This window comes from Oryzias melastigma, linkage group LG9, assembly GCF_002922805.2.
Source record: "Oryzias melastigma strain HK-1 linkage group LG9, ASM292280v2, whole genome shotgun sequence".
NCBI classification, from domain to species: domain Eukaryota; kingdom Metazoa; phylum Chordata; class Actinopteri; order Beloniformes; family Adrianichthyidae; genus Oryzias; species Oryzias melastigma.
The window spans coordinates 24,375,251-24,391,231 of record NC_050520.1 but is presented as its reverse complement, the minus strand read 5'-3'; the positions used below and the strand labels follow the sequence as shown (position 1 = coordinate 24,391,231).

The following is a 15,981-nucleotide window of genomic DNA, read 5'->3' as shown; positions in this document are numbered from 1 at the left end:
CTCTGTGATACATTGGCTTTATTATCATTGTACAGGTTGTAGGTAAAGGTGTGCTCGGCAGCGTGGGCATTGTTATGTCCATAAACGAGCAAGAGGGGATTGCAACCGTCAAATTACCTTCATGTGAGTACAGGAGAACATGCAAAGCCTCAGATGTCCTGACGGTTCCGGTGTCGCGCCTCTGCACTCCCAGATCCGAGGTAGGTATTCTAACAATAGCGTGTTCGTTATTCTTCTAAAAAGTGGGACCCTGCATCTCATTTGTCTCTTTCTTGTATTTCTGGCCCACTCCCCAAAGGCTCTTCCTCTCTACAAGCTCTCAATCACAGAGAAAGTAGTCCAAGCGGTGCAGTCCATGCTTCTGCCACAAGAGGGCAGTCTGTCCATTCACACGTCTCTTCCAGCCACAGGGGATGGCTCCAGCCCAGTGATGGCTGCTGTGCGGCTGTTAGCAGAAATCAGAACTCGGTTTGTTGATGAAGCTGGTTTATTTTTTAATTTTTTTTGTTAGAATCTCAATAAATATAGAAAGTTTCTCCTTATATTATATGTTCTAGGAATAAATGGGTTATAAAATATTGTTTTCTTTTTTTTTTTTTTTACAGAGCATGCCTGGTCATGGCACAGCTCTTGGAAGACAGTTCCTTCTGTGAAGAGTTTATTCAGCAGTGTCCGGCTGCCGTTGAAGTTCTTAACTTGGTTGCGCAAGAGTGCAGTCCTGGTGAGTATTGAACCTCATGCAACTTCGGGACAACAATGCCAGGATTACCTGACAGATTTCTGTCATCTTGTGCAGGGGAACGTCTCAGCGTGGTTGAGGCTCAGTGTGAAAGAGTGAGAATGCTTTATCGTGATTGCGCTCGTCCACCACCTCCACCTCTGCAGACCGACAGGCGGCAGGTAGCAGTCTCTCTCACTGTGTTTCTTTCTTTACCTTTTTATACATAACATATATCCCTTTTTTAATGTGATTGCTATGCCAGCCCAAGGAGATCACTTGGTGTCCATCCAGAGTGTTCCCACCAGTCCGTGCCTGCATGTTCTCCACCCGACTCACTTCCGTCACTTTTTTGGCTGACCCGAGTGCAGGAGGGGGGCTGCCTCGAGGAACTTTTATCTATGCCACCTCTCCTATACCAATCCAGGTTAACACTCTGCTTTAATGAACTTTTGTTTGCCATGTCAGTATTTTCGATCAAACAGAAAGATGTTATATACAATGTACCCATCCAAAAATTGCTTCTTTTTTCATCTTTAGGCACCATCCTTTTACTGGGAAATAGAAGTTGTCTCCTATGGAGACTCTGAGGAGGACAGTGGCCCCATTGTGTCCTTTGGTTTTGCCACAGAGGCAGAGAAGCGAGACGGAGCGTGGACAAACCCAGTTGGCACATGTCTGTTTCATAAGTATGTACAACTGGGTATCAAACAAGAGGGAAACTTTTTCCCTCTTGTTTTCCTGACTCCTTTACTCTTTTGTATTTCTAATTGTGTCTTCTGGATTGTGTGCAGTAATGGCAGAGCGGTGCATTATAATGGCTCCAGTTTGCTGCAGTGGAAGAGTGTCAGGCTGGATGTGGCTCTACTTCCTGGTGAGAGGGGATAAAAACTGATCATATCACCTTCAGTCTAATATCTTTCTTGTTTCTTTTATTCAGCACAAAGATCAATAAAGCTGTTATGGATGATATGTTAAGGGTTTGATTTAAACTCTTCGTAGGCCTTGTACTTCATAATCTTACATACATATTAGTTTGCATGCAGTCTTTGTCGATTTGAAAACTTGTTTTATGGATGCAGGTGACGTGGCTGGAATTGGCTGGGAGCGCTCAGAGGGCACCCCTCCACCCCCAGGTCAGGCTCCTAAAGGCAGGGTCTACTTCACCTACTGTGGCCAGCGACTCAGCCCCTTCCTGGACGATGTAGCAGGTGGAATGTGGCCTCTGGTGCACATCCAAAAGAAGGTACTATGTTTTTGTTCATATATCCAAATTTTACTAAACCTTCGGTCCACATGGAACACTCACACATTGATGGTTGTTCCACTTTGACTTCAGAACTCAAAGATTCGCGCAAACTTTGGAAGCCGTCCTTTCGCGTACGCTGAAGGCCAAGCTCACAGGAATGCCGCTGATTTGTGTGTCGACCTCGCGGAAGAAATAAGTGCAAATTTTGAAGCGCTGCCCTTTGCCATGGCCTCAGACAGTGACAATGATGCAGGGGCAAGTGTTACCTCAGACTCCGGCTCCCATGGGCCACCTTGCCGAATTGCAGCTGTTGCAGTTGCTCAACAGCGTAAGTTTTTTAATCCATAGATTTGTGTGTGCGTGTGTGTGTGTTTTCATCAGAAGTCGGTAACCTTTGTTTTTGCCTTTTTTTAATGTGACAGAGTACAACAGTGACCTCTCATGCCACTACAAGGTTGAGCTGAGCTATGAGAACCTGGTTACCTCTGGACCTGAGCCCCATCCCCCACCCATTGCAGACGATGAGAGTGATGATGAGGATGATGACGATGTTCCAAGAGTAAGGGGAATTCTCCAAACTCCATTTTCCAACTTACTGTATACGTTTTGACACATCTTTTTGTCTAATCGGGATTTGGTTTTGGTATTAGGAGGATCATTACGCTCTTCTGGTGAAGGCTTGGGAGACTAAAGTGTTTCCCACAATTCGGAGGCGGTTCCGTAACGAGGCAGAGAGGAAATCTGGCCTTGACCAAATCAAGGGAGCCCTGCAGTTGGGTAAAGAATGTAAAATTATTATTATAAGATTACTAATCTGTAATAAATAATATAGATATACGAAAAAATAAAAATAAAAAACACCAGCTACATTTTTGCCATTACCTTAATTTATGTTCCAAGATCTTGTTCCTTATCCAGGGTTGATGTAGTTTGGAGGTTAAGCAGTTGTCAAAAAAAACCCAGTCAGGAATTGAACCAGGGTCTCTTTTCTGTGAGGAGACTGTGTAAACCTCCAAACCACCACGCAGCCGTCAGTTTTAATTTAAATTATAAAGGAGCCTCGAGGTGTGCGTCATTGGTGGACAGCATCTTGGTTTTTTTCTTTTTTAACATCACCTGTAAAAGTTTCATTGTGTGATTAACTGGTAACAGGCATGGTGGATATTGCAAGACAGACGGTGGAGTTTCTCTATGAGGAGAATGGCGGCATCCCTCGTGATCTCTACCTTCCTACAATCGAGGATATTAAAGATGAAGCCAACAAGTTCACCATCGACAAAGTTCGCAAAGGTAAAAAAAATACTTTCATAAAATGTAAAACTGTACATGTCTTCCTATCTCTTAGATTGGTTTTTAACTCATCTTGATTATACACAGGGTTAACCGTGGTCATCCGCTGTCCTGACATCAACAACACCACCAGTTCAACCGGGGGAACAGCATTGCCTAAATTTGCTATCCGAGGCATGCTGAAGACCTTTGGCTTACATGGAGTGGTGCTGGATGTGGACTGTGTAAGTAAAATCATTTGTGCTTCATGTTTTAGTTTTCTGTCTGGATCAAACTCATTTGGATTCTTTATGTTTTTCTGAAGGCAAATGAGCTGGTGCAGGTGGAGACTTACCTGCGCAGTGAAGGTGTCCTAGTCCGATACTGGTACCCCATTGAAATGCTGGAGCGCCCGCCTGCTGGTTCTCGTCGCACCGCAGCCAATGGTCTAGTCTCACTGGACAGTAGCAACATTCAGATTCATAGGTAAAATTATATCACAGAGTGCAAGCGTTCTTGTTTAACCAAGTACCAGAGACTGAATGTGTCTCTCCGCTTTGCTTCAGGGAACTTCTTCGCTGTGAGAGCGCACTGGCTCGACTATACTGCCGCATGGCCTTGCTCAACATCTTCGCTCCCAAGAATCCCCACACGTTCACTCGCCTCTTCCACATACCCGCCATCCGTGACATCACTTTGGAACACCTGCAGCTTCTTTCGAATCAACTGCTGGCCCCTCCCCTCCCTGGTAAGTGTAAAGGTGCATTCACACCGAACGCGATTCACACGACAACTTTGCGTGTCCCGCCCCTCTTTCGTCGCGCGATTGACGACTTCACTGCTCATCGTCTGACAAAAAATGTACTCCTGAGCTTGACGCCACAACCGTATGTGGGAGGAGTTACTAGTTAATCCATTTAGGATGATTGCTATAAGGAAAAAGTGGATTTCTCACTTAGACTGTATGACAGTCGCGTCCGCTGTGTCTCTGTGTCTCTGTGGCTGAGCTTGAAGATTCACTGTCTAGTATTAAGCCATCTTTTTTTAATGTCTCGATGAGGCCTGAGTCAGCAGCTCTCTGTCAGCCAGCATATCGAGCGAGTGAGCTCCACGACAGGAGCTAAAGCCAGCGATCTGTCCAGAGTGTATCTTGCCTTCGCCCCAAAGTAGACGAATGAGCTCTGCAACCCTGCAGCTCCAGCAGGTTAAGAAAAAAGATGAAAATTCTAGACAAAAACCCTCGCTTAGGACTAGTATTCTACCTGCTGATTAAGTCACTAAAATGTCGCGTGCCCAAAGCGGAGTTCCTGATTGATAGATGCGACACAGCGACCTGTGAAACTTCAGATATTTAAATTTTGGCTGCACTGCCCAATTCGCGCCTCATTCCTCAAATTAAGCTGCTCTCAGACCTTCGCGCCGCTCCTGTCGCTTAAATCGTGCCGCAGGACTTCAAATCGCCTCATGTTGCGTCTGTTCCATTGACTTAACATTGAAACTGGGCGAATCACGCTCAGTGTGAATGCACCATAAGGGTCTGTTCCAGTGCTGCTTTTTGCTTTGGCTTGATTCCATGGGCATGGTAAATGTGATAAATGGCGCCTTTCTACCTTCTACCACAGATTTCTTTGTGAGCATAACATTTGAAGTGGAACAAATCTTTGCCATTCACATTTGCTTTTGGGCGACATTGAGACTGCACACATTTGAGCTGGGATGTGTTACATATATGTGCACTCCCATTAATAAAACAATGCAGAAACGGTTCCGTTTTATAAATTCCACAAGCATTTTTGCATTGTTTTAGATTTTTACTGCTTAGTGTTTTGTTTAAAAGCACATTTTTATAGTCTGGGTACTGTATGTAGTTCCACCATGGAAAATTGACATCATATCTACAATAGCATCATTTGTATCTTAATAAAACTGTTGGTCTCAATTCTTTTTTCCTGCAGATGGCACTATCAGTTCTAGTTCTATTCTGTTGGCTCAGTCTGTGCTTCACAACCTGGAAGGCCAGAGCTGCTCTCCCACAGACCTGTTTTATCAAGGTAATGCTCAGCCCATTCGGGAGTGGTTGACAGTGGCCATCACTCGTGCCTTGCATCAAGGAGAGGAAAGTCTGCTGGAGCTCACAAAGCAGATCTGCTGTTTTCTTCAGGTCAGCTTTTCCGTGATGTAATGCAGATGTCTCCAGTTGCTAAGTAGTGACCGTCTCTGTTGTTGATTTTAACAGAATGCACCTGAACAGTTCACATCCGAGGAGTTCCCTGTTTCAGAGTCGAAGGTTAGCATGGATGTCAGCTTTCCAGGTGCCGCATTTGTGATTGTGTCCTGCAAAGAAAGCCAGCTCGGTTGCCGCAAGGAGTAAGTTGTTTCTAACTTTGACATCAAGAATAACTCCTTCATAGCAGATGTTAAAAAGTCATTTGGTGTCCTCCAGCTCAAGCCTCTACAAGGCTCCCTGGGCTCGCGTGATGGTGTACTGCCTGGGTCACAAAGTGCGTAAAAATGGTCAGCTAAATCTGATGGAGGCTGTGTGTTACCCTCTGGATGCCTCACCAACCAACACAGGCCTTACCCCTCCTCCCACCACAAACCAATACCCCTCTGTCATCATACCGACTGATAAAGTGCACATTAAATTAGGTAAGTACTTTATTTAAAAGATAACTTAAATCAAATAAATAAAAAGGCACAAAAATTGAGTTTTCTTATGTTTTGTTTGCAGGAGTGTCGCCCCCTCCTGGTGCTGTACTGGTGTTGCATTCCTTGCCACTTGAGTTCCCTCTGGCCATGGCATTTGCTGAGCAACTACTGACATGGAAGCTGGGAGAAAGTAGTGAGCGCTCAGAGGATGAGTTGGACACGGTGCCCTCTTCAGTGCTGCTGCAAGTGGTGGAGCTTCTAGGTATGATGAACCTCGTCAACTTTCTGATCTGTTAAGATAAAATTCACAAGACCGAAGATGTTTTATTTGATTCCTGTTTATAGGTGGCCTACTTTGGACTACTGACCTGGCTCCCTCCATCAAAGAACTCGTTTTTCACTTACTGGCAGAACTTTTGAGAAAAATTCACCACTTAGAGCAACGGAAGAGTCCTACTGGTCTTTCCAGCTCTATTGCTCTACTACTTAACCCCTGCCTTGCAGTTCTTATGGCACTGCAAACAGAGCTCCGCAAGCTTTATGACCGGGAGACTCAGGGGTGGACCGCTGGAGTGGCCGGCACTGGGGGGTCTTCATCCGGAGGCATGCCGCTGGCTCTGGGGGCTGAGCAGAGCCGGTTCTCCACTTACTTCCACGCCCTCATGGAGGTGTGTCTGGCTGTGGCAGAGGTCACCCTTCCCTTGAACGTTGGCAGTTCTTCAGTGGGAACACTGTCCTCTAACAGCGCTCCCAACCTTAGCGACTCCTCCTCGTCCTCCTCATCCTCACCAGGCCAGACCCCTCAGAGCCCCAGTTTGCTATCCAAACGGAAAAAGGTCAAGATTAAGCGGGAGAGAGCTGCTGCTGCTGTGGCGGCCGTAGTTTCTGGAAAACGTGGAAGCGGAGGTGCACGACTGTCTGAGAGCGACAGCGCCCTGCTCAACATGGCGGGGAGTAAACCCGAGGACATGCTCTGGTTCCACCGCTGCCTCACTCTCCTCATGATTTTGCGGCACCTCGCCAGCAAGGACCCGCAGGGTCTGAGTGTGACCTGCGATGCGGTGACGGATGCCTGCCAGGCCCTAGTGGGCCCCACTGCCCACAGCCGGCTCCTCGTGCTCTCAGGAATCCCCACACACCTGGAGGAGGCCGTGGTCCGCAATGCCATCCGCAGGGCATGCAATTCACACGGAGGGCTCTTTAAAGATGAAATCTTCATCCCCCTGCAGGAGGAGGATCTAAAGAAGAAAACTGATGCAGTGGCAAGCCCTCAGGATGGCAAAGGCAGCTCTGAACCCGAACGGCCATTTAACACCAGTGGAGGACCTGAGAGTCCCGATAGCTCCAGCAGTGTCACGCCAGCTATGAGTGTGAGCGCTTCGGCTTCCACCAGCCAGACCTCCATCTGCAGCTCCTCTCAGGGAGTTTCCCGCACTGCCAGTGAACTTTCTGTTGATCAGGAGCTGTTAGCCGTTCCTCCTCTTTCTCATGCTGCCGCTGCAGCTGTGGCGTACACTCAGCAAGGCCCGCATGACCCTCTGACGGTGTCCAGTCAGGAGAGCCTCGATACCTCCCTGTGTAGCACAGGAAGCCTCGGCAGTTTGGGCAGCTTGGGGGAGCCTCTGGAGAACGCAGAGGCGACCTCTGTGGACGGCAACTCTCTGCAAACAGTCGCTTCCGTGGACAACAGCGCAGTCACAGCCAGACCCATCAAGGGCTATGCAGTCATCGAGGTGTGCTGATGTAGCAAATTATTGATGTTTTATCAGTTTGGCTGCAGTTTTTTAGGGATTACTATGTAAACTTCTCTTAAAACAGGTTCGCTCCCGAGCCAAAGTGGAAAAGATCCGTGCCAGCCTTTTCAACAGCAGCGACCTGATTGGTTTGTCCAGCTTGGAAGGAGAGGAGGAGCTAATGGAGTTGACCAATGAGGAGATCCTCACCGCTTCCAGCGTTAACCAAAGTTTGTTTGACACCCAGGGGAGCTCTGCTCTTGAAGACTACTTTCTGGATAAATCCATCAAGGGTTCGTGTTTGACTCAAATACACTAAGTCATTATTGTTACTATGCTGAAATCTAAAATCTTTTATTTGTTTGTTTCAAGGGGACAAACTTATACCCGGAGCTCGAGACGTCCTCACAGATATTTTTAAGAGCTGTGTGCAGTCAGAGCAGATGCTCAGCCTCACGCCGACCAAACCTGTGAAGGTGTCGGACATTTACCTCAGCAAAGAACAGATCAACTCTCAGACTCCAGGAAACCTGCTTCATACTTTCTTCACCAATATCCGGCCTCCCAAGAAAATGCTTGAAGATCAACTCACTCAGGTATGTAACAAGCATTTGGCAGTAAAAGTTCTGATAAATAACAATATTGCTTTGTCAGCTCCTGAATCCTTTTATTTTGTTAAACAATCCATTATTGGTCAGATCCTAAGAAAATATGGAACAACCAAGCCGAACAAGAACAAGTACAGCAAGGCAGGAAAAGAGCAGCATCAAGGGAAGGTAGTGAGCACCAAGAGACCCATTACCAAACCTCCCACGAAAGAAAAGTCTGTACTCAACAGTGTCAGGTCAGTCACTCTCTCATAATTAAACAAAACATTTGCAAATAATAAACTACAGTCACCACAGTTAAAAAGTTTGTTTTTTGCTTCTTTTCTGCAGGACTGCACTGAGTGAAAAGAAGACAGTTTTGAAGCCCAAATCCCCAGAAAAATCCAGACCCGATGAGAAAGATCTAGAAAAATCACCTTCCAAAAAGACTGAAGGTTTGTAAAAATGAAACGCGTCTTCTGATGAGATTGATTCTGTTGCATAGCAACAGTATTGACCCTCATTATGGTGAAATGCATTGTGTTTGACCTCATCAGACATACTCTAAGGACAAATTCACCTACTTTGTGATTGCTACTTGGGCTAAACTGCCCATCAACCACAGGGCATGATTTGGTCACCTTGCGACTGTTTTTAGGCGCACAGATGTGTGTTTCTTCTCTTAAGGTAGCAGATTTACTGCATGTGGCCAGTTTCCATTTCTAAAAATAGCAATACACCCTCCATCAGGGTAGCAACTTCACTTCAAAGATGAGCGATACCAGGCAGGTAGCAGTTCCTCTGCAAAAACAGCATTACTTTTACACCAAAGCTTTGGGAGAAATATTGACACTTCCTCATTTTACACTGTTTTTCAGCTGCACAGACATTTGTATCCATGTTTCCTCTCAAACTGCTTCAGGACTGAAAATACAATGGCTATGTAGAATGATTTAGTTAATATATGTAACTGCTGCCTTATCTAAAAGATTATATTTGTAAGGATCCATGAGTCTGCTCACACTTTTCCCGTATTTTTATTTTTTTCTTTAGTTCCAGAGGAAAAGTTTTTGACCCTGGAAGGCTTCCATAGGTTTTCTGTTGACCGTGCCAAGCAGGACGTCCGCAGTGTCTGGAGGGCCATTCTGGCCTGTGGTTATGACCTTCACTTTGAAAGGTGAGTTGGGGAGAGTTTCTCCACAGAGACGCTCTACCACAGCCCAAACACTGTCACATGCACTGACCGGCCACTTTGTTAGGTACACCTTGCTAGTACCGTGTTGGAGCCCCTTTTCCCATAAGAACTGCCTTAATCCTTAGTGGCATTAACTCAACAAGGTGCAGGAAACATTCCTCAGAGTTTTGTCCAAATTGATATGATAGCATCACACAGTTGCTGCAGATTTGGTGAGTCATTTGAGTCCAGTGAACTCAAATTAGTCTGAGCTGATTCCAACTTTATGACATGGCGCCTTATCATCTCCAGTAGATGGTGTTGACCATGTCTACATGCCTAAATGAACTGAGTTGCTGCCATGTGATTGGCTGATTAGAAATTTGTGTAAACGAGCAGTTGGACAGGTGTGTCTAATATAGTGACCAGGTAATGCGGACTTTTATCAGACTCGATTACAAATCATCTTTAAAAAGTTTGAGAGTTTCAGCTGTATAACTGGATGACACTTGTTTTTTCCTGCTTCCTTTTAACTTACTGATGGAGTAGTAAGACACACTGTTTAATTATGCTAAATTCTACTTCCTTAATGAGGCTGTGTAACGCCTTAGTTCAAAGGTCACATCTCTTCTTTAAAAGTATTCCTCTCTGTTTTCAGATGCACTTGTATCGATACTCGTCACGCCCAGAAGGCCTCTCGGAAGTGGAGCTTGGTGATGGATGTGGCGTTGGTGCAGTATATCAACAGACTGTGCCGACACTTGGCGATCACGCCGGCCAGACTGCACCCCCATGAAGTGTACCTGGACCCCAGTGATGCCGCTGATCCCCGTGTGGCCTGTCTGCTCAGTAAGTGACAAAAAAGAAGAAAAAACTGAAATGTCTGAATCCAGTTCTGCTTTTTACACCCGAGTTGTATTTGCATGAATCCATTCTTAATTTTTCCACTGTAATTTAGTGTAGAAACTGGAGAATATGCTTAAAATATTCGTGTGGCTTCGGTCCCTGTATGTTTAAGTGTTTTGTTTGCGCTTGTTTGTTTACAGATGTGCCCGTGGAGAGCTTACGCCTGCGCTTTGCTTTGCTGCAGTCGCTTAACAACACCCTGGAGAGTTTCTTTCTCCCACTAGTGGAGCTGAGACAGACGCACACGTATCAGAACAGCATTGCCGCTCTGCTCTGTGAGGCCAAAGGTGAACAAAATATCCAAACATAGGTGAAAGGGATTTCACTAATACCTGGAGTTTATGAAACTCACTTCTGCCTTGTTCTCTGAAAACAGGTTTGATCTTCTACGACACTAAAGTCACTGTGATGAACAGAGTATTAAATGCTACAGTGCAGCGAACGGCTGACCACGCTGCTCCAGAAATTACTCTGGACCCTCTGGAGATTGTTGGAGGTACATGCTCTTCTCGCATTTTTTTTTTTGATCAGTTAAAGCAGTCTTAATGTATCCTGGCTTTTTACCCACAGGAGAGATCAGATCATCAGAAAACACTTACTTCTGCCAGGCGGCACGTCAGTTATCTTGCGTGCCGTCATCCCAGCTTTGTGTAAAACTGGCCAGTGGAGGAGACCCAACATACGCCTTCAACATTCGCTTCACTGGAGAAGAAGTTCATGGCACAAGTTAGAATTCCTTATTTCCCAATTCCCTTTTTTGCATTAAAACATTTTTTTCTTAACTTCTAAATCTGTGGTTGTTGTGTGTTCACAGGTGGCTCTTTCAGGCACTTCCTGTGGCAGGTGTGTAAGGAGTTACAGAGCTCTGCGCTCTCCCTGCTGCTCCCCTGTCCCAGTGCTTCAGCCAACCGTAACAAGGTGAAACACGATGTCCCATATGGGTTTTGTTACTGAAACATATTGTCTTCTTTGTGGTCTGCTGCTAGTGTCTGCAAGGATTTTTTTTCTCACCACTGCTTCTTTTTCAAGCATTGTTTAAAAAAAAAGTAAAGGATGTCCCTTGTAGCTCACTGATCACAGTTCATTGATAAAAACTTACTGTTATCACACTTGAACAGCTGAGTCATTTGATATTTTTGCTGCTTTCAGGGGAAGTACATCTTGACTCCTTGCCCTATCAGCTATGCAGAGGAACAGCTGTTGCACTTCTTTGGTCAGCTGCTTGGCATCGCCATCCGCGCAGATGTGCCGCTTCCTTTGGACCTGCTGGGCTCCTTCTGGAAGGGCCTGGTGGGCGAGCCTCTCGATCCGGAGCAGGATTTGCAGGAAGCTGATGTGCTCACTTACAACTATGTCAAGAAGTTTGAAAATGTTAGTTTGAGCCTCAGCGTTTGGCTTTTATGTTACCAGTCTGGCTCTCATAAGCTAATTTGAATATAATGAATATTGTCACTGCAGGTGGCAGATGAAAGCGAGCTGGAAGCTCTGTGTGCTGAAATCTCCTCCCAGCATCATTCAGGGGAAAGCCCAGAGTCCCCGAGCAGACCCTGCTGTACATTCACCTACTACACTATGACAGGTGAAGAGGTGGAGCTTTGTCAGGGAGGGCGGAGCTTCACTGTCAGGTAGAGGAATAACAGGATATTTCTGTTGGCATCATCTAAATACAGAATGCATTTTACAGTAATAGATCTCGAGTGCGCATGTTTAATTTAGCAGTTTTTGTCTGTACTTGTTAAGCTGGGAGAACAAGGACGTGTATGCACGGGCGGTGCGCAGCCTCCGTCTCAGAGAGCTGCAGAACCTGGAGTGTATGACGGCGGTGCGAGCAGGACTTGGTTCCATCATCCCCATGCAGCTGCTCACTATGCTCAGCCCTCTGGAGATAGAGCTACGCACCTGTGGCTTGCCTTACATCAACCTGGAGTTCCTCAAGGTAAAAATGACAAATCTCAAGTGAGATTTCTATTAAAAAATGCTATGTTTTGTCAACAAATCATCACTATCTGTTGCCATCATCATCAGGCTCACACCATGTATCAAGTGGGTCTGATGGAGACCGACCAGCACATTGAGTTTTTCTGGACCGCCTTGGAGATGTTCACTCAGGAAGAGCTCTGCAAGTTCATCAAATTTGCATGCAACCAGGAGCGAATCCCATTCACCTGCCCCTGCAAGGACGGAGGCCCAGACACAGCCCACGTCCCCCCCTACCCCATGAAGATCGCTCCTCCTGATGGGGCTGCAGGTAACCTCTCTTTACCTTTTCTTCTTGTAAAGCTTTCCCCTGTAGTAGAAACACACATTTAGCTCCTAACTTTTTAAAACTCCTCTTTAGAAAATGCTGACTTTGGTGAAACTAATAATAATTCATTGAAATCTGATTATTCCATAATTTGTTCATTAGTTTCAGAGTTTTACCCTAAAATGTTCGTTTAAAACTTTCTGAATGAGTTACAAAAAAATGTCAGCATTGATAATAATTGCTGTCCTGTCAGTGGTGGGCGACTGTAATAATTAAACTTGGAGATTAAGTATTTAAAAATGTTTCTAACTCTCTGGCAGAGTATCAACAGCTTCGGCTTTTGTTTTGAATAAATGGGGCTTTATTTGTTTGCACTTGTCATTAGTGCAGAAAACTGGAATGTCCGGCATGGAGACTTGGTTTTATGAATGGAGGCTGCAAGTGTTTTTGTAGAGAAGTTATTGCTTTCTGTTTTCTTTTTTTTGTAGAAAACTCCAAATGCAAGCATTTAAAGATCCAATAGTTATCAGTTCTGAGAAGTTTTTGCTTTTTAGCATCACATTTGTTTAGGTCAAGGGTCACTAAAACACACATTTGTTTTGGTTTTTCACTGATTCAACCCCAGCGAAAGCCACCAAGTCTCACCTCCATGTTTTGGAAAAGCAAAAAAAACATCTTATTTTTGTGGCCATTGAACCATTCATTTATAAAATGTAGCATTTCAACCTTTATTTTTGACAGTTTTCCCTAGAAAAACTGTAAAAAAAAAAATAAAAATAAAAGGATATGTCGTTTTCATCTTCTGTAGACCTATAGCAATGTTATATTATTCTATTGGTTGAAATTTTAGCATATTTTATTTTTGGCAGCAGCACATACAAGTTTCTTTCAAAATAAAATACACCCAACTTTAAATAAGCTCTTCCTCAAAAATGCAAAAAAGTCAAAACTATGGCTATGACTTAAGTGCACATTCATAATTTTTCCCCCTTTTTAGTAAAACTAAAAAATATTGGTGTAAAATCCAATTTAAAAAAAAAGTTACATATTAATGGATTGATATACTTTAAGAACTTTGCTTTTGGACATCAACTAGACACTGTTGTGCTGCAGTGTTTAAGCTTATTCTAATATCATCATTCATCTTCTTAGCCGCTTTGTCCCTTTCTGGGCCAGATCGGTGCCGGAGCCTAACCCGGCTACTGATGGGCGAAGGCTGGATACACCCTGGACAGGTCGCCAGTCTGTCGCAGGACCGCAATCACACACCCATTTACACTCATTTTCACACTTAGGGGCAATTTATAGGAACCAATTAACCAATGAAGCATGTTTTTGGATGGTGGGAGGAAGCTAGAGACCCCGGAGAAACTCAGGCATGCAAGGGGAGAACATGCAAACTCCACAAAGAAAGGTCCCCAGTTGATGTTTCTGTTTCAGATCCCTCAGCCGGGACTTGAAATGGGGCCTTCTTGCTGTGAGACAAGAGCGCTAACCACTGCACTATCGTGCAACCCACTTATTCTAATATCAATACATTAAAGCTTAGAGTTATTTTTGCTTTCTTGTAAGAACATAAAATATATGACCAAACTTATTAACCAAAACAACTACAAATCCATTATTTATTCAAATTATTATCATTTTTCTTCAAAGCGAAAGACCCAGGGTTCAGAAATTTAGCCAAAACTGTCTCAAAATATTTTATACTCAAGAATAGCAGAATACGATGACTGAAGCCTCAGTGTTCTGAACTGTTCAGGGCCTCTAACTGTGTCACACTTCTTGCATCAGTTCTGAGACTACTGATACTGATCATGAAAAAGTGAATGGTGTGACTTCACACTCTTCTTTTCACACGTTTTGTGCAATTTGATTACGTTTGCAGTTGTTTTTGTTAATTGCAATGCAGAGACCCAGATACTGTTAGATTTCTGTGTGATATTAGCTGCAGAAATGAAATCTGAGCTTTCAGAGTCAATAATCCTTTTTACTCCAGATAAGATTAGTGTGGTCACAAAGACTTGTAGCACACTTTCTTTGGCCCTTTGCTGTTTCAGACAGTTTCTGTGGTAAGCATTCATGATTCCTCACCTCTGCAGGTCAGCCAGACTCGCGCTACATTCGAGTGGAGACCTGCATGTTCATGGTCAAACTGCCCCAGTACACCTCTCTGGATGTCATGCTGGAGAAGCTACGCTACGCCATCCACTACCGCGAGGACCCTCTGAGTGGTTAAGACGAGCTGATGACCCATCAATCCCGCGTGCATCTTACTTTTGACTCCTCCCCTCGCGCCCCTGGCTCTGCTGCACCACAAAGCCTGAGTTTAAAAATATTGTTTTCTGCCGATGAGTTTGTTTATATCCACACATTTTTATTGCATCTAATCCAAATTTTGAATTTCACAAATAGGGAATTCAGGGATGATGATCTGGATCAGCACTGACTTTACTGCAAAGCTTGTTTGCACTGAATGTGAAGACTGAAGTGAAAGCAACTGTGACAGTTTTTTTTTTTTTTGCCTTCTTTTTCTTTATCCATGCCTTTGCTGTAAGGGTCTCTACTGAGAGTGTTATCCTGGCTGTATGTGAAATGAAAAAGCAAAATGATTGTCATCACATAACCTGACGTTGGAGGATGAGGTACGATTTCTTCCAGAAAAAGGAAACTCGTGGCTGCACCCGTTTCTGAGCAGCTCAGAACAAATGAAAACGCTGTACAGGACAATATGTCGTTTTACAGCCTGTTTAAAAAACATCCTGCTAATGGACTAATAACTTATGCCTATGTAAACTACATTTTATTAGGGTTGCTGAAGAGAGGGTATTTAAGTCATGTTAAAAAACTCATTAATCTGTTAGTTTATTGAATTTTTTTGTAAGATCTGAGTTGCTGTTTCAGCAAAGGAGGATTTTTCAAAATAATCAAACCAGTTTTGTTTTAAAGATCTCATAAGCTGCTTTTACATTTTTTTTCTGTGTGCTACTGAATGTGCAACAAGCCTGCCCCCCCCTTACCATGAAACACATCACAATGCAGACGTACACTGGGGAGAGGAGGCAGGTTGTCCTAACATCTGCCTTTTCTTTCATAAAATAGTTTTTTTCATGCTATTTATCATTAGTTCTAGAGCTTGTAAATAGAATTAAGTTATTTATGACAGCAGTTTTTGATTTTTTATTTTTATTTTATTTTATCTTCCGACAACAAAAAATAGCAAACATGGTTTGCTCTAGTGTTCATTTTTATGAATTTTGGAGATACAAGTAATCTTATCACCTTTGTCTTGTACTCAGATGGGTTTGATTTATTCTGCTCTGCTGTTAACATAAAAGACAAAAAAACAAACATGTTTTCTTATGTGAGTGACATCAGCATTTTACTTGAATTGACAGCTGAATCAACATTCTGCACACTGGATTGTAGAATCTGCTTGCGAGTTTTGCTT

General features: G+C 44.1%; 1 protein-coding gene across 8 annotated transcripts in view; it reads left to right on the top strand.

Moving 5' to 3' along the window:
• The window catches only part of LOC112148338 (probable E3 ubiquitin-protein ligase HECTD4), a 33,480-nt gene that overhangs the window by 17,146 nt on the left and 353 nt on the right, over positions 1–15,981 (top strand). For 7 of the 8 annotated variants that reach the window (XM_024275397.2, XM_024275395.2, XM_024275398.2 and 4 more), the window contains exons 42-76: positions 36–200; positions 299–468; positions 606–721; positions 797–900; positions 984–1,145; positions 1,259–1,407; positions 1,513–1,592; positions 1,801–1,964; positions 2,058–2,295; positions 2,390–2,526; positions 2,618–2,744; positions 3,120–3,257; positions 3,345–3,481; positions 3,562–3,722; positions 3,803–3,984; positions 5,192–5,397; positions 5,473–5,603; positions 5,680–5,885; positions 5,968–6,147; positions 6,231–7,618; positions 7,704–7,911; positions 7,991–8,214; positions 8,317–8,462; positions 8,557–8,660; positions 9,259–9,382; positions 10,038–10,228; positions 10,426–10,572; positions 10,662–10,781; positions 10,856–11,011; positions 11,100–11,203; positions 11,435–11,656; positions 11,744–11,910; positions 12,026–12,221; positions 12,311–12,533; positions 14,633–15,881. In XM_024275397.2, coding sequence (XP_024131165.1) covers positions 36–200; positions 299–468; positions 606–721; positions 797–900; positions 984–1,145; positions 1,259–1,407; positions 1,513–1,592; positions 1,801–1,964; positions 2,058–2,295; positions 2,390–2,526; positions 2,618–2,744; positions 3,120–3,257; positions 3,345–3,481; positions 3,562–3,722; positions 3,803–3,984; positions 5,192–5,397; positions 5,473–5,603; positions 5,680–5,885; positions 5,968–6,147; positions 6,231–7,618; positions 7,704–7,911; positions 7,991–8,214; positions 8,317–8,462; positions 8,557–8,660; positions 9,259–9,382; positions 10,038–10,228; positions 10,426–10,572; positions 10,662–10,781; positions 10,856–11,011; positions 11,100–11,203; positions 11,435–11,656; positions 11,744–11,910; positions 12,026–12,221; positions 12,311–12,533; positions 14,633–14,769 — 6,810 coding nt within the window. In that variant the 3' untranslated portion in view covers positions 14,770–15,881. Of the gene's footprint in view, positions 1–35; positions 201–298; positions 469–605; positions 722–796; positions 901–983; positions 1,146–1,258; positions 1,408–1,512; positions 1,593–1,800; positions 1,965–2,057; positions 2,296–2,389; positions 2,527–2,617; positions 2,745–3,119; positions 3,258–3,344; positions 3,482–3,561; positions 3,723–3,802; positions 3,985–5,191; positions 5,398–5,472; positions 5,604–5,679; positions 5,886–5,967; positions 6,148–6,230; positions 7,619–7,703; positions 7,912–7,990; positions 8,215–8,316; positions 8,463–8,556; positions 8,661–9,258; positions 9,383–10,037; positions 10,229–10,425; positions 10,573–10,661; positions 10,782–10,855; positions 11,012–11,099; positions 11,204–11,434; positions 11,657–11,743; positions 11,911–12,025; positions 12,222–12,310; positions 12,534–14,632; positions 15,882–15,981 lie in introns of those variants that run through there. The other variant, XM_024275396.2, reaches the window with a different exon arrangement.